The sequence below is a fragment of the Canis lupus genome, chromosome 12 (genome assembly GCF_011100685.1).
Source record: "Canis lupus familiaris isolate Mischka breed German Shepherd chromosome 12, alternate assembly UU_Cfam_GSD_1.0, whole genome shotgun sequence".
Taxonomy (NCBI): domain Eukaryota; kingdom Metazoa; phylum Chordata; class Mammalia; order Carnivora; family Canidae; genus Canis; species Canis lupus.
The window spans coordinates 6,561,606-6,584,487 of NC_049233.1; the positions used below are offsets into that span (position 1 = coordinate 6,561,606).

A 22,882-nucleotide genomic window follows, 5' to 3' on the forward strand; every position below is an offset into this window, starting at 1 on the left:
GTTTTGGAACATTTCTATCACCTTCCCAAATTCTCTCATGTCCCTTTTCCTTTAGTCCTGGCCCCCGCGCCTAGCCCCAGGCAACTGATTTCCACCTCCATAGATTCTACTGTTAAGTTTTGAAAACTTCAGTAGTAAAAAGAGGGGATCCCTGGGTGGCGCAGCGGTTTGGCGCCTGCCTTTGGCCCAGGGCGCGATCCTGGAGACCCGGGATCGAATCCCACATCGGGCTCCCGGTGCATGGAGCCTGCTTCTCCCTCTGCCTATGTCTCTGCCTCTCTCTCTCTCTATGACTATCATAAATAAATAAGAAAAAAAATTAAAAAAAAAAAAAGAAAACTTCAGTAGTAAAAAGAGGTCATGCAAAACAGATGCTATTTAGGAACAGATTCAAAACATTTTGTGCTCTTTTTAAGTAAGCTCTACACCCAAGGTGGGGCTCGAACTCACAGCCCGAGATCAAGAGTCTCATACCCTACTGACTGAGCCAGCCAGGTGTCATCAGACTTATTTTAAAATTATCACAAGTTTGGACATCTGGGTGGCTCAGTGGTTGAGCATCTGCCTTTGGCTCAGGGCGTGATTCCAGGATCCGGGATGGAGGCCTACGTCGGGCTCCCTGCATGGAGCCTGCTTCTCCCTCTGCCTGTGTCCTTGCCTCTCTCTGTGTGTGTTTCTCATGAATAGATAAATAAAATCTTAAAAATGAATGAATGAATGAATGAATAAATAAAATTGTCAAAAGTTTAAAGTCGTTTAAAAGTTGGTTATAGTTTTAGGTAACGTGGAACTCACCATAAAGCAAAATCAAAAATGAAAAGGGACGTGGGTAAGGTGAGAAGCAGCTCCACCTAGGGGCGGCTTGCGGGGCGACCCCGTCCCACCTGGAGCGGAATCGCAGCACACCTGCGGCCCCCTCTACGCGGCTTCGCTCCGGCGCAGGCGCAGTGACGCCGGTTGGCGGCCGAGGGGGCGGGGCGCGCAGCCCGAGCGAGAGTTCACATCGATCGCGAGCGCGTAGCGATTGCTTCTGTCTGTTGTTTAGTTATGGCGCCGGCGACGAGGCTGAGAGGCGGCGGGAACCCGGGCGGGGGTCTCGCTCTGTGCTGACCGCGACCTGGGGCACACGGGGCTATGGAGGAGCCCGGCTCGTTGGTCACGGGAGACCGCGCCGGTGGCCGGAGGTGGTGCTTGCGGCGGGCCAGGATGAACGCCGAGTGGCTGCTGCTGGAGGACGGAAACGAGGTGAGGGGGAGGGGCCCTGGGGCGGGGGACCGGGTTGGAGGCAGCGGCGCCGGGGCGTCCGGGCGGGAGGGATGAATGGAGCAGGGGAGGTGGGGGCGGGCCGGAGCGGAGACAAGTGAAGGAGGGTCGGGGGTCGGGGGTCGAGGTGCGAGGTGTTTGGGGTCGCCGTGGGGACCGCTCGGGAGGAAAGATGGCCCCTTTGAGAGCGGCCTGCGCCTGCGGGGCGACCTTGGGCGGGAGGCCGGGTTGCGGGGAGGCGCTGGAGGGAGGGGCTGGGCGAGCCGCGGGCGTGGGCGCTGAGCGGACCGGCTGGCTTGGGAGGGGCCTGGGGGGCCCGGGGTTGGGTCGCGCCGAGCCCTGAGGGGCCCAGTGCGCCTCCACCGCGAGTGACCAACAGCCGGGTGTCCGGGTTGGTGGGTGGGGGCAGCGGGAAAGCATGAACTTTCTCGAGTTTAGCTTGAAAAACACTGAGTTTGGGTCATGTCCCTTCAGATGAGCGCACTGTAATGTAAAACTGTCTTCCTTTCCAACCCTTGGGGGAAATCGAAGCTCTAGGAGGATCCACATTATATCCTGTGAGCCTTTTTTTTTTTTTTTAACTAAAACAGTTGATAATTTTATTTTCACATTTCACAATACAAATGAAAATTGCCCTTTTTTTTGGGGGGGGGGGTGTCCCACTACTCCCCTGCAAAAACTATTCTTTGATAGGAAGGGGAAGCAAGTCTTCCTTATCCTGCTGTTAGAAAACACCCAGAGTCACAGCACCAGGATATCCTGGTGAAGTAGAACAAGTAATATAAAATGAATATAAAGAGGTTCCTGTCTCTCCTTATCTGTCTGGTCGCGTCATTCCTGGCGGAGTGGGCACCATCATGGGACGGGCAGGAGGTCTCATCATTGGGGGCCCAGGCATCATTGGCATGTGGCCTCCCATAGGTGGCCTCATTCCAGGAGCAGGTCCCACTGGCATCATCCCAGGAGGAGGAGGGCCCATCATTGGCATCATGGGAGGGCCCCTCATATGGGAGGCTGGCATCATACCAGGGCGAGGAGGTCCCAGGAGACTGGGGAGAGGTGGGATCATTGCCCCTGCAGGAGGAGGAGCAGAGAATGGAGTAGGAGGTACTTTTCCTTGTTGAAATGCTGGGTTGTTTTGTCGATGAGGCTCTGAGCCTGCTCTTCATCCATTTCTGATAGTAGTCTTTCACATTCTCTTTGTGTTTCCTACCACTGCAGTGTGTCTTTCTCACAGATGGAGAGTCATGGGTGAGGTATGTGTCGCAGTAGTCACGATAAAACTTGGGCATGTTGCTCTGCAGGCCATTGGCCACTCCGTCCCCTGTAGTGTTTTCTAATGCAGTCATGAATGCAAAAAAGAAACGAGAGAAGGTGAAGCACGGCTCCAGTTGAGGGCAGTTGGGGTGGTGGTTTAGAGAGGGTGCTAGAAGAGGAGGCAGAGAGAGTTAGAGTGCAATCAGCTTGGAAAGGAGAGCTGGATCAGGGACCACTTGTGGTGGTGACTGGGAACCATTGGGTGTTGGAAATAATTTGTAGGAAAGATAAGTCTTGATCATTGTGTACATTTAGCTAGATTGTTTCTGCAAGCTACATAGTCTCAATTCAGTCTCCCAAATATTTATTATTTATGGTTTTTTTCCTGTGTTATGAGAGGGATAAATAATAGCAACTTTGCTCTCAAAGAATTTATTGCTTGAATGGAGAAAGACACTTTTATACAGTGAAGTATCTGAGAACAGCTATGCAGGCTGTACAATCCAATGCCAAGATCTAGATTATTTAGTACTATCCTAGAACAGTGGTTCCTCCAGTCAGGAGATTCAGGTCCAGCCTTAACTTGCTAGATCAGGAGGTTTTATTTTTATTTTATTTACCTATTTTTTTTGATCAGGAGGTTTTATTTATTTTTTAAAAAGACTTTATTTATTTATTCATGAGAGAGAGAGAGGCAGAGACACAGGCAGAGGGAGAAGCAGGCTCCATGCAGGGAGCCCGATGTGGGACTCGATCCGGGGTCTCCAGGATCACATCCTGAGCCAAAGGCAAGGCTAAACCACTGAGCCACCGGGGCCACCCTGATCAGGAGGTTTTAAAGGGTTACTTTGCTGTGATTTGAAGAACACCAAGAGGACCCCTCTGCCCCAATCTCTTTTTCTCTTCAGGTATCAGTGCCGAAAAGTCTACATTAGGCACACATTCATTTTTTTAAAAAGATTTTATTTATTTGTTTATTTATGTATGAGAGAGAGCGTGCACACATGCACCCCTGCGCAGAGAGAGAATCTTTTTTTTTTTTTTTAAGGTTTTATTTATTTATTCGTGACAGACAGAGAGAGAGAGAGAGAGGGGGGCAGAGACACAGGCAGAGGGAGAAGCAGGCTTCATGCCGGGAGCCCGACGCAGGACTCGATCCCAGGACTTCAGGACCGTACCCTGGGCCAAAGGCAGGCACCAAACCGCTGAGCCACCCGGGGATCCCCCCCTTTTTTAAAAATATTTATTTATTTATTTATTCATGAAGAGACAGAGAAAGAGAGAAAGAGGCAGAGACACAGGCAGAGAGAGAAGCATGCTTCATGCAAGGATCCCGACATGGGACTTGATCCCGCTACTCTGGGATCACGCCATGAGCCAAAAGCAGACACTCAACTGCAGAGCCATCCAGGTGTCCCAAGAGAGAGAATCTGAAGCAGATTCCCCACTGAGCACAGAGCTGGACTTGGGCTCCATTTCACCACCTCAAGATCATGACCTGAGCCAAAACAGAGTTGGATGCTTTACCTCCTGAGCCACGCAGGCACCCCTAGGCACAGATTATTTTCGTTTGAGCACTGACCTTTCCCTTCCTGGCTTTTTCCAGAAGCATTTACCTTTGAGAAGTTTAACAAATGAAGGTTTTTTTTTTTTTTTTTTTTTTACTTTTTTTTTTTTTAAGATTTCTTTATTTATTTATGATAGACATAGAGAGAGAGAGAGGTAGAGACACAGGAGGAGGGAGAAGCAGGCTCCATGCTGGGAGCCTGATATGGGACTTGATCCCAGGACTCCAGGATCACGCCCAGGCCAAAGGAGGTGCTAAATCGCTGAGCCACCCAGGGATCCCCAACAAATGAAGATATTAACACCTGAATATTAGTAGCTGTACTTTACTTTGTTTCGGGCTTGGGCTTTTACATGTATTTCTTAATTTGAGCCCTGCAAATGTTCCACACTCAAACACAGTCTTATAAAATACTTAGTCAAATGTTACTGTTCTTTTGGAATGTGAAGGTGGGTAAGGACAATGGCTTGCAAAACTGTTGTAAATTGAAACAACCCTCAAGTTTTGCATTGATGATTTGTTGGCACTCAGTTCTCACAGGGAAACTTACTTTTATGTGCAAACGATGCTGGGATATCCAGATAAGTTCACCAGACTCTTTGCTATACCTAGGTAAATTGTAGGACCAGACAATAAAGGGAAGGGTGAAAAAAGAGTCGTTCCTTACTTCCCTGGATTCAGATTCTGTAGGAGGCTATTTCAGAAAAGGCACTCATCTTCCTTTTCTATAATACTTTATCCAGACAGCTCACAATGGCAATACTGTCTCCTCTCAAGTATTAAAATGAATATGGAATACTTCCTTTATTAGAAATAAAGCTACCAGGGTGCCTCGGTGGCTCAGTTGGTTAAGCAGCTGACTCTTGATTTCAGCTCAGATCATGATCTCAGGGTTGTGAGATCAAGCCCCACATCAGTCTCCCTGCTCAGCTCTCTTTCAAATAAAAATATTAAAAAAAAAAAAGAAAGAAAGCTGCCTACATGAAAATTCTTACTCCTCCAGAATGACAGATAAATCCTTAAACGTTCCATCTTTAAAATTTTTTTAAATTAATTATTTTAAGTAGGCTGCATGCCCAACATGGGCTTGAACTCACAACCCTTGTGATCAAGAGGCAACCCTGAGATCGAGAGGCACATGCCCTAGGGCCCAGCCAGCCAGATGCCCCTAAACATTCCATTTTTAAAGGATTTATGTATATATAAAGGATATATATATATATGAAAATTCAGAGGAACTTGGATAGTAAGTGGAATTTCTGGCTAGCTGTTCAAAAAACTGAAGAAATTAAGTCAGATTGTAAGTTCCTGGCTGCTGCTCTGTAGTTTCTAGTGGTAATAACCCAATTTCCAACTTCTGACCTAAAAAAATGCTCATCCTAGAGTCTGGGAGGACTCCCAAGCTCTATTTTTCCATTCACTCACACTTACTAAGCTCTGTTGTCTGTACAGAGATAGAGTGGTACACAAGATAGATAAGTCCCTGTTTATGAAATTTATATTCTAGTAAGGGGTGGGGAATAGGTAAAGCAAACAGTGATTTTGGATTGTGACAAATGCATGCTAACAACATTAAGGAATACAATGGTAGGGGAGGGAGCAAGCAACAACTTTAGGGTAATCAGGGCAGGCCTTTGAGGAGCTGAAACTTGAAAGATGAGAAGGAGCCCATGCAGATGTCTCAGAGAAGACTTCTAAGTAGAAGGGACTGGAGAAAAGGAGGCCCTCCGGTAGTGATGTTTCTGACTGTGGTATAAGACCAAAGAATTGGAGGGGGTTAGGACATTCAGGCCTTGTAGGCTATGGAAGGAAGAGTGGATTGTTAATATAGTTTGGAAAGAAGGGAAATGGTCTGATTTAAAGTTTTTACGTTACCACTCCAACTGCTGTGTGAAGAATGAAGTTGGTCTGCGTGAGGGAGTACAGGGCAGGAGCAAAAACAGCTGGCGATCACGTTGTTTGGACTAAGGTATTGGCCATAGAGATTAAGAGAATTGAACAGATTTAGAATATATTTGAATTACAACCAGTAGAATTTACTGCTGATTTGAATATGAGAAGAATCAAAGATGGCTTCCAGTTTGGGGCTAAGCAGTTGCTTGGATGGTAGTGTCAGTTACTGAGATGAGAGTTATAGGGGAAGAACAGATTGGAGGGACAAGGAGTGTCATGGGGGTCTTTGAGGGACTGAGGAAGACAGGCATGATTCTGAAAGACTTTCAAAAGGAACAAAATGGGTAGCTTTTCGAAAACCACAGACCATTTAGCTTAATGTTCCCAGCTAAGGTTGTTGTGCTATAGGATTTGGTGTCACATACCAACTGGTATCAAGTCATTATAGAGGTGGCTTGTAGGCCAAGAAGAATAAACAGGACATTCTAAGATCTGGATTTCAGGAGAATTTCATTTTCTCCCTTGACAGGGTTATCATAAACTCGACTGGTCCATCAAAAATGTATGGTAGGTGAGAAGTGAGGCTTCTTGGGCAGCCTGGGTGGCTCAGCAGTTTAGCGCCGCCTTCAGCCCAGGGTGTGATCCTGGAGACCTGGGATCGAGTCCCACGTCGGGCTCCCTGCATGGAGCCTGCTTCTCCCAATGCCTGTGTCTCTGCCTCTCTTTCTCTGTGTGTGTCTCTCATGAATAAATAAATAAAATTTAAAAAAAAAAAAAAAAAGAATTGAGACTTCTTTTGCAACCTTTTCCAGAGGCTCTCATGCTGTATTCAAGGATAAGATAGAAAATATGGACTCAGTGCAAAGACTTTTGATTGAATTACACTGGTTAAAGGTGTACCCAGATTATGTGGTATAATGTTTACTAGGCTTTCCTGGGAGTTTTGCCTTTGGCTACATCCTGTTTCAATCTTTTTATCTGTGTCTTAAATGAATGTACATAAGGCTTCATATCAATTTGTTGGATAAGTCGAAGCTGGAAGGGATATTGAGTATGTCTGATGGCAGATTAAAAATTCAGAAGGTCTTGACAAGTTCATGTGATAGGCTGAACTAACAAGATGAAATTTAACAGGAATCAATGTAAGGTCCTGCACTCGAATCCAAATTTACCAACTAGTCAAGTATAGGACAGAAGAGACATGACTTAGCATAGCAATTCTTGGAGGAGGGTTAGACCAAGAAATTTAATCATTCCTAAGCCTGAGGATACATTGGCAGCATGACAGATCTGCTATGAAAGCTAATGCAGTTTATATGCTCCAGTGATGATATCTAGAACTGGGAAAGTGATGCTTGCATTTGACTGTGTTATAAAAATTATTTTTTTAATGTGGCATCTAGGAATAAAAATAAACCAGGAGTCTCTTCACAGATCTATTAGGATAGCAAAGAGATGCAAACCCATGCCATGGGAGTTAGGTTTGAAGTAACTGGGAACATAGGGCTACGAAAAGAGAAGACTATGTAGACACTTTACAGCTGTCAAGCGGAAGGGGGATTGGAGATTTTCTCATGGTGTTCAGGGCAGAGCCAGGGCCAAAGGATGGAATTTATAGGGAGAAAGATGCCAAGTCAGGGCCATTGAAAAATTGGAAGGACTGCCTTGTATAAAGGCTGTAGTTCTTGGTAGTGTTTAAGACTAGTTGAAGAGGGTGTGTAGAAAGGATTTCTCCATCTTACGATGAAAGGTCAAGGTCCTCCCAGCTCTGACATTCCATAATTAACTTCATTCAGCTGTCTCCTTACCAGAACTTCTTGCCTTTTTCTACCTGGTGGCCCTCGTGATAGCTGAAGGAGATAGCTGCCAAGTTCTTTGGGTTTCACAAGAGGCTGGTTTCATAAGTCAAGACATGTGAATATTGCTGGTTGACAAGATTGTAAAGGACGTCCCTTTGCAGCAAAATGACCGATTATGTCTCTTACATTGTTGTCTTCCTAGGTGACTATAGGGCGAGGATTTGGTGTCACATACCAACTGGTATCAAAAATCTGCCCTCTGATGATTTCCCGAAACCACTGTGTTTTGAAGCAGAACGTCGAGGGCCAGTGGACAATTATGGATAACAAGGTACAGGAATACATAGATGCTTAATGACTTTTACTGAATTTTCGTTTAGTTTTAAGTTACTTTTTTGTGTGTGCATAATACAGAATACAAAATTGAGAGGTCCGAAAGTTATCCGCTCCTGTAGCCACCCAGTTGTCTTCCGCATAGACAATCATTTCTCTATGCTACCAGAGATTAGATTATGCCAAAATGATTTCTAATAACTTGAATGAAAGTTCATTACTTTGAAGAAACACCTGAAGTGGGGCAGTAGGTCCTGCTCCAGAAACTAGAGTAAGTTACTGGAGGAATTGGCCTTTGTGAGTCATAGATCCGAAGACCTGGGGAATCTGATGAATATTCTGGAATACACCTGTGGTTCAGAGGAGGAAGGAGTTGAGCTGACTGCACTTAGCTCCTTCCCTTCCCTATTCCTTTCCATCAGACTCCCACCCTCCTATTAATCCGTTTTACATATTTGTGTTTTGCGGAAGATTTCCTTCGAATAAAGGACTTTTCTACTTTAAACAAATTTGAAAATCACTGGTCTGGTGTGAATACTAAGGGAGGTGAAAAATAGTGTGTTTACATTAGCAATTAGGAAATACCTAAAGTACAGATATACAAGCACCTAGGGATACTATGAAAATAGAGACTGTGCACTGAGAAAAATTCCAATGTTGACAGCTAAGGCATTAGGAAGTAGGAAATGTCTTCAGACACCATCTTCCACTGCTCTGGTTGGAAGGCTTGTAAAGACATCTGTTAGAAGGAAGGGTAGTGAATGGTGTGAGACCAGTTCTGAGGTGTGTAGGGGTTACCCTCATACCACCAAGCAGTGCTTGGGACACCAGTGTCCTGCTATCACCTCAGTTCTGATAGCATCAGATTCCACAGGTTAACACGTACTCTTCTGACCAGCGGCTATAGATCGGAGGCTCTAAGGACACGTCCTTCCTTGGACTTCAGATGCTAGTCACAAGTCTAAACTGTTTACTTGTACTTCTAACCAGCTGAAACCAACCGGTTCTAGTGACCTCCTCCCCCCCTTTGGATTTGATTAATTAGCCAAACTGGCTCACAGAACTCAGGGAAACATTTGCTTCTGTACCGGTTTATTATGAAAGGATAGGATAAAGGATACAGATGAACATCCAGATGGAAGAGATGTGTAGGGCAAGGTATTCAGGAAAGAGCACAAAGCTTTCACATCCTGTCTGGGTGTCCCACTCAACACCTCCATGCATGCAGTCACCAACCCAGAAGCTCTCTGAACCCATCCTTTTGAGTTTTTATGGAGGCTCTCTTACATAGCATGATTGATGAAATCATTGGCCATTGGTGATCAATTCGGTGTCCAGCCCTTCTCTCCTCTCAGGAGGTTGAGGGCCCGGACTGAAAGTTTTCAATCCTCGAGTCACAGGGTTGGTTATCCTAGCAGTTAGACCCCATTCATAGGTGAACTGAGAGTTGCATCATCAACATAACAAAAGACACTTTTCTGTCTCACCACTTAGGAAATTCCAAAAGTTTTTAGAAGCTCTGTGCTAGAAAAAGAGATAAAGACCCAATATGTATTTCTTATTACACTTGGTATCCTGCAGGCAGGCTTAAAACTGCTGGATTTGGGTGCGTGGGTGGCTCAGTTGGTTAAGCATCTGCCTTTGGCTCAGGTTGTGATTCCAGGGTCCTGGGATGAAGTCCCATATCAGGGCTCCCTATTCTGTGGGGAGCCTGCTTCTCCCTCTCCCTCTGCCCTTCCTCTCCCCACCCCACCCCATTCTCTCTCTCTCTCTCAAATAAGGAAAATCTTAAAAAAAACAAAACAAAACAAAACATAATAACCTGCTAGATTAAGCTGTTGAGAACTACCTTCCTGATTAGGATTAAGTTGAGTTGGCACTGTGTGGAAGGAGAGGGTATAAGTGCTGAGTAAATTGTTGTGGCACTCTTGGCAAGGTATTATGAGCAGAATAGAGATTGGCACTGAAAAGGGAGCCTCAGAGATGATCAAGTTTAACCTCTTCTGGGAACAGATGGATCTGAGGCCCAGAGAGATAAATTGACTTGCCCGGGGCCTTCTAACTGAGTGGTTGAATAAGTGAATGAGCCAGGGCTCAAACATAAATAAGTCTCTACTATGTGCTATTGTCAAACACCAGTGAAGTAAGTATACTGATTTGCTTTATGCCCTGCTTTTGGAAAGTTCATATTATCCATCCTACACTTTGCTTTTACAAAACACCTACTTTGGTGCCTGTATTTGCTAGTGAAAAGAAATTGGAAGAGGATTTTCACTTGTACCAAAAAAGGGCAAAAATAGCATTTAACATTTGTTTTGCAGTGAGCTGTTATAGAGGCAGTGCGCAGCAGAGCATTGAGAGTGGCCCTGCTAAGGTCTTTCCCAGGGAACTGCACTCAACATCTCAGCATCAAGGTGCCATAGTTTTGAACTATGTCTGCGAGCATCTGTGCTTTAATAATCTCGATTTATTTTGTGCATCTGTTATCAAGTGATGTCCTGAGGTATCAGAAAAGCCTAAGAGAGGTTATGTTTTGGATCTGGGAACAATAAAAAAATATTTCCATATAAGTTAATGGTAATTGCTTCTTTGCTTTTACACCGTTGGCTTATGAAGAAAGGCTTCATGGGAACACTACTTTTGGACAGCAGGGGAAACCTGTACTGGTTGTATGATTTTAAAAAAAATTAATGATGCATATTTAAGTCATAGAGGCCAGCTTTTAAAGCCCCCTGCAATCGCTTATTTCAGACCACCTTAGAAAAAGATGTTTTCCTTATCAAAGTTGGCTGAGAAATGGGGTTGTGGTATTAGGTGAGTTCTGTGGTGCTTCTCTCCTTGATTATGTGCAGTTTGGATGTACTCCATGTATGGGATAGCAGATTTTGAGAAGTAGGGAAGCCACCCGCTGATTTTAGTGTTTCCTGAACATCAGCCTCAGGGTCACAGAGGCAGCCCGTGCCAGCCACAGATCAAGACTGTACTTCTGGGTTGCTGTCCAGGGTCTGCTGTGTACCTGTGTACCCTTTCTTCTAGGGCTGTTGTTACCACGAGACTCCTCTCTTAGGTCTCAGACCGATAATACAGAGGGAAGGTAGGCTCTTGATTCTTCCAAGTCTTTTCTGGTTTAAGCCTCTTAGCTCTAATTCCATTTGTGAGGTAACTGATTTTTAAGAGAAGCCGTGACTCAAATGTTTGATGTAGCAACTGTTCTTACAGGTAAAAGCACTCCTCCCGCCTTTTTCCCCCTCCTTAACAGATGTTCCTTTTCTTTGTGGCTTCTTTTCTGGCATGATGCCTTGGCAGCAGTCTGATGAAGGATTTGAATTTCAGGTGCAGGACATTATTGTTTTGGTCATATTTGAAGTCATTTGCCAAGTCTTTTTAAGAGGTAGAGATTTCTAATCATTCAAAACTCAGAACTACACTCTTTCTTCATTAAATGGTCTCTCTTATATGCTGGAATGGCCAGAAACTGAAAGCTTAAGTACAGATCCAAAAATTGCAACAAATGCAATTTTAGTTTTAAATTGACTTAAAGAAAGAAAAACCTTGGAGGACTGCTGACTCTGCACACAAATGTTGTAGTTGTGTACATTTCAGTTGAAAAGCTCTTCAGATAGCTCATCTTATGTATTGATGTCTAGCTCTTTCAGAAAATTGGTTGTTTTAGAGTCAGCCTAAAATGCCTTATTGGGTTTGCTTGTGTCAAGTCCTCGAGACTCAGGCATGTTGTTTGAACCTTTCTCATTCTTCTCCTCCTCTCATGTTGTTACTCGTCTGCTCCCTGGTGATTCCTGCCTTCATGCTTCTGTATGCTCTGGCATTTAATGTCTGTGATGAATCAGACTATCTATGAACAATCCTTGTTGCTTGGGACAGTTCAGCTTCTGGTCTTCCAGCAGCTAGAGCAGTGACTCTCAACCCCTTTTCCAGTTTTTGTGCTTACCTGGGGTTCTTTGAAAAAATACTGCTGGTATCACATTAAAATTAACCCCCATTCATCAAAAGACACCATTCAGAGAATGAAAGGCAAACTCAGGAGTGGAGATAATTGCCACACATAACCGATGAAGGACTTATGTTTGAATATGTACAGAACTCCAAATCAATAAGAAAAAGAAAGATAACCCAGTTTTGAAAATGGGCAAGAGCCAGGCACTTCACAAAAGATTATATCCAAATGTTCAGTATCCATGAGAAGTTGTTCAGCCTCTTTAGTGATCAGGGAAATGCAAATTAAAACCACAATGGGATACCACTACCTATCTGCCAGAGTGGCTAAAATTAAATATTGACAATGCCAGGCATTAGTAAGGATGGGGGCAAATAGTCTTTGGATAGAACTATAAATTGGCACAACCATTATAAAAAATTATTTGGCATTATTTATTAGTTACGAGGTATATATATATACACACCTCATGACAATATTTTCACTACCAAGGAAACAACCCAAGTGTTCATCAACAGTAGATACAGTCTTTTTTATAAAAAAAAGTTTTTTTAAATTTATTTATTCATGAGAAACAGAGAGAGAGAGGCAGAGACACAGGCAGAGGGAGAAGCAGGCTCCATGCAAGGAGCCTGATATGGGACTCAATCCCCGGTCTCCAGGATCACACCCTGGGCTGCAGGCGGCGCTAAATTGCTGTGCCACCGGGGCTGCCCTAGATACAGTTTTATAGTGAAACACTGTACTAGAATGAATGAATGAACTATATCCAACGGCATGGATAAATCTCACAAACAATATTGTGTGAAAGAAGACACAGAAGAATACTTGTTATATGATGTCATTTATATAATTGTCAAAACTAGTGTGTCATGTTAAGCCAGACTAGTAGTCCCTTTATGGAGGGGGAGGGGCTTAGTGACTAGAGGGAAGGGAGAGGGCGGGGTGTTCTGGGATGCTGAGAATGTGGAATTTTTTTTTAACCTTGTGGTAGTTACACTGAGATGTTCACTTTGTGATTATTCATCTAGTTGTACATTTATGATTTATGTACTTTTATGTTTGTATATTATATAATAAAGAATTTCTAATACCAAGTGCTGCTGAGCATGCAGAGTAGCTGGAACCCTTAACCACTGCAGATGAGAATACACAACGATACCACCACTTTGAAAAACAGTTTGGCAGAGTTTTTTTGTTTTGTTTTGTTTTTCAAGAAGAAACATTTATTTCTTATAGTTCAGGAGGTTGGCAGGCATCAAAATCAGTGATCAGCCAGGTTTGGTTTCTTTTCTTTTTTTTTTTTTAATTTATTTATTTATGATAGTCACACAGAGAGAGACAGAGAGAGAGGCAGAGACATAGGCAGAGGGAGAAGCAGGCTCCATGCACCGGGAGCCTGACGTGGGATTCGATCCTGGGTCTCCAGGATCGCGCCCTGGGCCAAAGGCAGGCGCTAAATCGCTGCGCCACCCAGGGATACCCAGGTTTGGTTTCTGATGAGAACTTATTCTTGGTTTGAAGATGGCTGTCTTTTTTTTTTTTTTTTCTTTTTTTTCTCGAAGGGAGCTGGAGAGGGAGAGAGAGAATCTTCAGCAGGGTCCACACCCAACATGGAGCCCAACAGGGGCTCAGTCTCAAAACCCTGAGGTTATGATCTGAGCCAAAATCAAGAATCAGATGCTTAGCCAACTGTGCCACCCAGGGGCCCCAAAGATGACTGTCTTCTTGTTTCATTTTCACATGGCAGAGAGCAGAGAGTAGAAGCAAACTCTTTCGTTTCTTCTTTTTTTTCCCAGTCTGGCTGTTTCTTACAGTTAAACATACACTGCCTAGCATTCCTGTCACTGTTCCCCAAATTAATGAAAACTTATCTCACAGAACCCTATATGTGAATGTTTCTGGTGGCTTTACACATAATCACCAGAAACTAAAAAAATAAACTAGGGAATGGATAAACAAACTGATATGCCTGTATCCCGGAATGCTATTTAGCAATAAAAATACCAAACTGTTGTGTTTTTTTGTTTTTTAAAGGTTTTATTTATTTACTCATGAGAGACACAGAGAGAGAGGCAGAGACACAGGCACAGGGAGAAGCAGCTCCATGCAGGGAGCCCAATGTGTGGGACTCGATCCCGGGTCTCCAGGATCACGCCCTGGACTGAAGGCGGCGCTAAACCGCTGAGCCACCCGGGCTGCCCCCAAACTATTGTTAATGCAACAAAGTGGATAAGTCTTAAAGTTATTATGCTAACTGAAGGAAGCCAGGCTCAAACAGGTGCATTCTTGTGATTCCATTTATTTATTTAAAGAGTTTTATTTATTTATTCATGAGACACAGAGAGAGGTAGAGACATAGGCAGAGGGAGAAGCAGGCTCCTCACAGGGAGCCCGATGCAGGACTCCATCTCCAGATTGGAATCATGCCCTGAGCCAAAGGCAGACGCTCAACTACTGAGCCACCCAGGCGTCCTCTGTGTGATTCCATTTATACAACATTCTGGAAAAGGCAAACCTGAGTAGGGCAGAGAATGAGTAGTTGTCTGGGAATAAATGAAGGGTTGACTGTAAAGGGGCACTGTGTCTTGGTACAAATTACACACTTATATAAACCTGACTTTAAAAATCCTAGTCTCCATCTCAGACCAATAAATCCAGCCAGTGTTTCTTTTATAAACATTACCAGGTGATTTCACTGTATAATCAAGATTGAGGGATCCCTGGGTGGCGCAGCAGTTTGGCGCCTGCCTTTGGCCCAGGGCGCCATCCCGGAGACCCGGGATCGAGTCCCACATCGGGCTCCCGGTGCATGGAGACTGCTTCTCCCTCTGCCTGTGTCTCTGCCTCTCTCTCTCTCTCACTCTGTGACTATCATAAATAAATAAAAATTTTAAAAAAATTTAAAAATATTAAAAAAAAAAAGATTGAGAACCACTGGGCTATATAAATCATTTGGTGAAGAGCAAGAAAACATTGCCTATTGGCTTTGGGTTTCCACTGGCCTCAACAACTGATTAAAAATGCTGGAAAGAGGGATCCCTGGGTGGCGCAGCGGTTTGGCGCCTGCCTTTGGCCCAGGGCGCAATCCTGGAGACCCGGGATCGAATCCCACATCGGGCTCCCGGTGCATGGAGCCTGCTTCTCCCTCTGCCTATGTCTCTGCCTCTCTCTCTCACTGTGTGCCTATCATAAATAAAAAAAAAAAAAAAAAAGAAGAAAGAAAGAAAGAAAGAAAGAAAAAAATGCTGGAAAGAGATTGACCATCAAGTAAAGTAATTGGTGTTTAAGTGGGTGCAGGTTATCCTTTTTTTAAATTTATTTATTCATGAGAGACATAGAGAGGCAGAGACACAGGCAGATGGAGGAGAAGCAGGCTCCATGCAAGGACTCAATCCTGGGAATTCGGGATCAGGCCCTGAGCCAGAGGCAGACCCTCAACCGCTGACCCACCCAGGCATCCCTCTCCTATCTTTTCCCCCCATTAATGGCTAAGAGTCACTGGGCAGGCTTTTCTTTGGTTATCACTTTGCCGTGCTCTCAGTGCTTAAAATGGGGATTGTGAAAACCAACATCAAGAAAGGCTTGAACACCGTTTGATTTATTTAAACCATTTCATTTTATTATTTTTTAAAAGATTTTATTTATTTATTTATGAGAGACACAGAGAGAGGCAGAGGGAGAAGCAGGCTCCATGCAGAGAGCCCGATGTGGGACTCGATCTCGGGTCTCCAGGATCACACCCTGGGCCGAAGGAGGCACTAAACCACTGAGCCACCCGGGCTGCCCTAAACTGTTTCATTTTAGGTCATATCCTGGGCAGTACTGGATTGTACTTATACAGTCATGGTATTTCCAGCCTTTACTACAGGCACCTTGTGAACAGACCTGATTCAGGGCAAAGTATACCACTAGATGTCACCAAGGAATGATGAATGGATAATCAGAGGGATCCAAGGGTAGAATGGGATGGGAACATTTTGAAGTTTATTTTCTGGATCTAAAGGGCTCTGAAAGAGGCAGGTTACTATAGAAGACCAATTGGAGGGTTTGTAGTATCTCTTGAAAGTTTACCCCAGCTTTTTAGGAGTTTCTTGTTTGCTCTAGACTTGGACTGCTTCTGTAACCTTCTTATTTAACTTTGTCTTTGAGATTTTTCTTAAATATCTATGCCATGGCAATAGGTGACCTCCTGTGTTATATTACTTTCCCTGAGACCTTTTTCCGGTGTCTAATCTATAATCTGCCATAGAACTGTTCTCAAAGAGAATCTTTTGGCCTTTTTATTTCTGCTAGTGTTGTTTCAGAAGTCAGCAGGACTGATCAGTCTTGTTATTTCTCATGCTGAATATGAATAGGAAAATTGGGAGAAGGTTAGCCAGATAAGCCAGGTTAGGCCCAAAGCAGTGAGTTAAAGCCAATCTTTATGTATCTATGTTCATTTTTCTCTCCCTTTCCCCAATCCCAACCAGGTAATATAAAACAAGAAACAAGGGTCTAGAGCTGAGATCCAGTCTCTATAGTCTTTATACTCCGTGCCTTGTGGTCAAGCCTCCATCCCCCATATTTGGGTTGACCAGATATCTTTTCTAGCTGTGAGGAAGTAGCTATAATTACTAACTTTAATGTAGTCTTAGTCCCAATTCAGTTGTTGTGACCTTCATCTCTGGCCTGTCTCCCAAATATAAGTTCTTAATATGAGTTAAAATGTCCACTTGTCTTCTTTTCTCCTCTTTTCTTTTTCTTTTTCTTTTTCTTTTTTTTTAATATATTTTTTTTAATTTATTATTTATGATAGTCACAGAGAGAGAGGGAGAGAGAGAGGCAGAGACATAGGCAGAGGGAGAAGCAGGCTCCAAGCACCGGGAGCCTGATGTGGGATTCGATCCCGGGTCTCCAGGATCGCGCCCTGGGCCAAAGGCAGGCGCCAAACCGCTGTGCCACCCAGGGATCCCTCTTTTCTTTTTCCTCTCTCCCTCCCTTCTGAGTTTATTTAAGTCATCTCTACACCCAGCGTGGGGCTCAAACCCATGACCCCAAAATCATTAGTCGCATGCTTTTGTGACTGTGCCAGCCAGGCGTGTCTGCCCCTCCCCCACACTTGTCTCTTTAAACTTTAAATCCTGCATTTGTTTCACATCTGTTTTAGAACCTGCCATCTCCATTTAGCATCTCTTGAGATCTCTAGCCAGCTCTTCATGATAGTCCTTTACATTTATAGGTTGTGCTGTGTTATCCCACATTTACTTATGTGTGCCCTTGTGTTTTCCTTTCCATAGTCAGCTGCTAAAAGTTGTTTTCATATCTTCTACTTTTGTGCCCAGTGTATTTACCTTGCAAGATGCTGAGCATAGAATTGAAATGACTGTTGATAAGTCGATTGAGCCAGAACATAATAATAGTAGTGAACACTTATATAATGCTTACCATGTGCCAGGCACTTTTCTAAGTATATTACATATGTCGTCTCATTAAATCTACACAAACTCCATGAGGGAGAGACTATTATTATCCTCCATTTTATAGATGTGGTAACTGGGGCATGGAGAGGCTAAGAAAGTTACCTAGAGTCACACAGTTATTATATGATGAAGCCAGATTACAAGTCTAGGCAGTGTGACTCCAGCATCCATGCTCTTAACCCCTACACTGTGGTTAATTTAAATCACTAAAGTAAATATTTTTCAAGCATTTATTATATGTGAGTCACTGTGCTTAGTGTTTTACATGTATTATTTCATTCATTCCTCACAGAGCAGTATGAGTTGGGAACTGTTACTATCCCTATTTTGCAGACACAACTGAGACACGGAGTTTAAGTAAATTGCTGAAGGCCAGGCAACTAATGAACCCAAGGTGGTGCATTTGGGCTATGAACTCAAGTCTGTCTGAGCCAGAGCTCCAGTTCTTAACCATGAGGCTGTGTTCCCCACTGGACCTCTGGTGCTATTAATTGGGTTAGATCCTACCTGCAGTTTGACCCCAGTATGAGGTACTGATACACTCTTTTTAGGTTTATGTGTACTGAGAAGTGCTTTGCTCACTTACCAATGTGTTCAGGAGCCACATTCAGAGACAGTGCTTGTGTGACTTTCCTAGCTAAGCCTATCTTTTGAACCTCATTATTAGATGCTGCTTCCTTCGCTAATAGCCATTTTTCCAGTCTTGGGCCATTGCCCCCAGTTTAGGTCAATAGGAGCTATTCAATTGCAGTTTATTTTAATGCTGCTGCATTTGAGTAATTCATCTGCTAGTAATAAGGTGATTCCTGCCTGTTTTACCAGCAGTTTTCTGTGGAGGCATGAATGTGAAATGTAGGTAAAAAGCCAGCACTATTTGAAGAATGATATTTCTAAGGGTGATGGTTTATGAACTTTTCCTATTTTTTCTCAAGGGTTTTCCGTCTGAAAAGGCAGAAGGTTTTGCAGCAGCAGGAGACAAATTCCGTTAAGAGGAAAATCATGAAGCTTATTTTGTCTTTCTTTCCCTTTCTCCAGAGTCTGAATGGTGTTTGGCTGAACAGAGAACGTCTAGAACCTTTAAAGGTCTATTCTATCCATAAAGGAGACCACATCCAGCTCGGGGTACCTCTAGAGAATAAGGAGAATGCGGAGTATGAGTATGAAGTTACTGAAGAAGACTGGGAGAGGATGTATCCTTGTCTTGCTCCAAAGAATGATCAGATTATAGGAAAAAATAGGGGTTTGAGAACTAAAAGGAAATTCAGTTTGGATGAATTGGAGGGTCCTGGAGCTGAAGGCCCCTCACATTTGAAATCCAAAATAAGTAAAGTGTCTTACAAACCTGGTCAGCCGGTGAAATCTCATGGAAAAGGTGAGGTGGCCAGTCAGCCTTCTGAATATTTGGATCCTAAGTTGACATCTCTTGAGCTAAGTGAGAAGGCCACAGATGCTCATGTTTACCCTTCCTCCACAAAAGTCGTAGCGCTTCATCATAAGAAGCAGAAAGCCTCAAATCCTTCAGCATCTCAGAGCAGCTTAGAGCTGTTCAAGGTGACTATGTCCAGGATTCTGAAGCTGAAAACACAAATGCAGGAAAAACAGGTAGCTGTCCTGAATGTGAAAAGGCAGACCCAAAAAGGGAACTCAAAGAAAATTGTGAAAATGGAGAAGGAACTGCAGGACTTACAGTCCCAGCTGTGTGCAGAGCAGGCCCAGCAGCAGGCCAGAGTGGAACAGCTAGAGAAGACTTTCCAAGAAGAGGAGCAGCATCTCCAGGTACCACACATGAGAGAAGGACACCAATGCTCCTCAGGGGTGGGTGGGCCCTTGGTGAGCCTATGGCCACAGCTCACTGTTTCTGTGTTAGAAACTACATGCTGAGTGCTAGGGACAGGAGATGGAATGAGGACAAAGGACTTTGAGGTGGGAGAAGGGGATAGAGTACAGGGTTAAGGCTTTAGCATGATGATCAAGAGCCAGGGTTTGGGTGCCATGATGCGTAAGGTGACTGTTAGAGCCAGCCAGGATATAACTCAGGATATAAAGCTGAGACACGTGAGAACTGAAGCAGATTCAGAGAGAGGTTGGATGAAGGTCAGGATGCCACAGAATCATAGTACATTCCAGTTAAACCAATAGTGATCCTTGCCTTTCTTTTCTGTGTCAAAGCCAAACCACTTAGCCCAAGGCAGCAGTGGGTCAGATGGTAACCCTTGTACCTGCCCTTGTACCTGGCCCTTGTACCTGGCCACTAGCTCTGATAGTTAACTCTGTAGCTAACTTAGAAGTGGGAGTCTAGAAAGGCAGAAAATGTTTTTTTGTTTCTATCCTGAGCATCCAGTGCGGGAGGGGAAGGTATACTGTGACTCTGTTGTTGAGTTGAGTGGTAAGCCACCTTCCCCAGTGCGTTGAGGGGGAAGGTAGAATAATGATTGTCTTAGCTGTGTCAGGGTAAGACCAAATGTGTCCCCATCCCTGAGTCATTTACCTAGATGACAAGCTCTTGCACAAAGCTTCTAGGCTAGAGCTGATCTTGGTCCCTGCTCAAAATGTCAGTTCCCATCTGGCAAGAAGCACACGTTTTACTCCTACCTACTTGCTCAGGTAATACTGAATGTCAAGAATTCCCCATTGTTGACTTAGAAATAAAAAGGACCAATCAGGATTGAAGTGAATAAGCTTTTCTGTTTTGTTTACTTTGCTCAGGGCAAGGAACAACCAGTAGTGTTGGCTTATTTCTGAACAATTTATAAATTTCATTCTAATCTCTGCTACCCCCTTGAACTGGTAGCATTAGTAAAGGCCATGGATTAAATAGGTCTTTCTAAGGGTATACACTGTTTGCTTATGTCATACCTTTTTGCTTCGCTTGCCAGCCTGGACTAGTTCTTGAAGCTAATAGAGGGAGGTTCATCTTTACATATTTAGTGTATGACACGCTCCCCAGAGCAGAACCCTCTTTAAAGGCTAATGTGTCCAGGAACAAGAGTTACTATTAATTAAAGTTTGTGGCTGCTTTGGGCATGCTTCAGGATATAGCTGTAAAATCTTTTCTATATTAAAATGGTAAAGAAAAGCAGAAATTCTCTTGGGGTATTTGAGGGTCATATATATATATAGCTCATGGTGAAATGTATCTAGTTCTTTGTTTATGAGCTGCTTTTCCCTCTGCCACCAAGCCCTAAGGATTTATTCTACTCCTACTACTTGTTCAGAAGCTCATTTAACTGTTGCTTCTTCACACAGATTTTTTTTTTCTTTTCTTTAGTACCTACTGTTGTCTGGTGTACTATACTTGGGAGTTTAGGTGGTTATAAAGATACTTAATAAATGGTTTTTGCTATTAAGAAATCAATCTTGTTGAAAAGACAAGATGTATTATACACATAAAATAATCAGAATAGTTTTAAGTGAATATATTTAAATTAGAGGATAATTTCCAGTTAGCATATTAAATGGGTAGGTAATTCTTAAAGAGGAAGGGCCCAGAATGCCTTATAGAAGGTGCTGGACATAGTGTAGTGGTGATGTGGAAGGCATCCACATCAAAGGGGTGGTTGGAGGAAACAGAGCGTAAGTTCCAGCAAGGAGAATAAGTGATAGAGAATCACACTAAGAGATGAGGCGGCCAGAATCTAGGGAAGTAATGTGATGGAAATTATGAGTGTCAACGTAGTGGGTTATATCTGAGTTTAGGTTTTTGATGGCTTAGAAGCTCTCAGTTTACATCTCTCTGGCAGTCATGGTGTTAGCCAGTGAAGGAGACTTGGAGTATTAGCCCAGGGTTCTTTCCAGAACAACCTGAGTGGTAGCTTGACGGTGACAGCCCCAGGGTGTCCAGTGCCTGAGTAGTTCACTCTGCTCAAATCCCTTACTGCCAACAACTTGAAGTAAAACAGGAGGTTTTCCACCCGCCCCCTGCCCTCTGTTGTTTGTAGATGCTTACAGAAGACAGTCTGCTCTGCCTATTGCTAGATTTTGTTTCTCTTCTGCCCCTCCCTGCAGGGAAACTTTCTATGTTGTTTTTGGCTTTGCAGGGTTTGGAGAAGGATCAAGGAGAAGAGGACCTGAAGCAACAGCTGGCCCAGGCGCTGCAGGAGGTAACTTCTCTCTTGCCGCTGTACAGAGATTGTAGTGGGCTGGGTCTTCACATGGCCACTGGCTGCCTCTTCTGCTTAGCACACACCTCTGCGGCATCTCCAGTCTGCAAACAGCAGCTGCTCACACCATCAGGTCAGAGATTTGGCCTCACAGACATGCCAGACCTCAGCATGAAAACTTACATCTTCATCTGAGCAGGCATTGCTCTAGTGAAGATGGGACGAAGCCTGTAGCAATTAGGAAGCTGTCTGGGGAAGTGGCTGCACTTCTAGAAAGGTGAGGGCAGCAGAGGGGAATTTTAAGCTCTGACTTGGCCACCAGGACCTGCAAGGGCCTTTATTACCTTACTGTCCCTGAGCTGAAGCCATCCAGAAACCATTCAGGAATGTTCCAATTAAGTGTTTTAGGTCAGGTTGAGAATGCAGTTTAACAGTCAGCAAACATAGTGATTCACTGAAGGGCAAAGCTCACAGGTATAAGATGCCCCTCAAAGATGGCCTGCCGTTTATTTCATGTAACTTGACTATCAGCTGATTATTTTTCACAAGCTGTTTTGCATCTTTGAAGCCTGCTCTGTCTTCTGTCCTTTATATGTTCATGATCAGTAGTTTGATGCAAGGTTTGTCAGGGAGTTAGTGGGATGGTTTAAATCTCCTTGAGAAGAGTGAGTAATTGCATTAGAATTTATCCTTCTGTTCTTTTATTGCATATCTACCTCCCAACCTTCTCAGAGTGCTAACAGCCCCATATTATTGTAAGCTCAGAGAGGGATGCCTACTTTGATTTCCCTAAGGGGTACACAAATAGCCTTGAAAAGAATTGGGTGAAAATTAATTCAATCTTTTTGGAATTTTATTTTCTAAGCTTGTTTATTTTCTAGGGTGGGAAGCTAGGCATAATCCTTGTTTAGAGCATTATTAAATTGTATTGAGATACTGTTTTGAAATTGACTGGAAAAGAGTAAGATTCTGCTACTTGGAAATCCCTGGGGATCACAGAGTACCTTGTACCCACAGCCCCTTAACCCACCCCTGAGAGGCAGGAAAACATTTAGCATGAGGTACTTGGCCAGTCTCTGTTCATTAGTCTAAAAATGTGATACTTTTAGGTCATGGTTATAATAACATGCCTAGGGGACATAATCACTCTCTCAACCGAAACAATGGTGGTTTTTCGGTCCACTCTGTTGTTCCCTCTGTAGCAATTCTTTTTTATTTTCTAGGCAATTACAAAAACTTGCATTTACATAAAG

The 22,882-nt window shown here is 43.7% G+C and overlaps 1 protein-coding gene and 1 pseudogene across 1 annotated transcript in view; one reads left to right on the forward strand and one right to left on the reverse strand.

Moving 5' to 3' along the window:
- Positions 1–996: 996 nt before the first annotated feature.
- RNF8 (ring finger protein 8) overlaps positions 997–22,882 on the forward strand; it is a 34,963-nt gene continuing 13,077 nt past the window's right edge. Inside the window, exons 1-4 of the mRNA XM_038553916.1 lie at positions 997–1,245; positions 7,982–8,110; positions 18,565–19,305; positions 21,567–21,629. Coding sequence (XP_038409844.1) covers positions 1,135–1,245; positions 7,982–8,110; positions 18,565–19,305; positions 21,567–21,629 — 1,044 coding nt within the window. The 5' untranslated portion in view covers positions 997–1,134. The remainder of the gene's footprint in view (positions 1,246–7,981; positions 8,111–18,564; positions 19,306–21,566; positions 21,630–22,882) is intronic.
- LOC111098243 lies at positions 1,905–2,678 on the reverse strand (annotated as a pseudogene).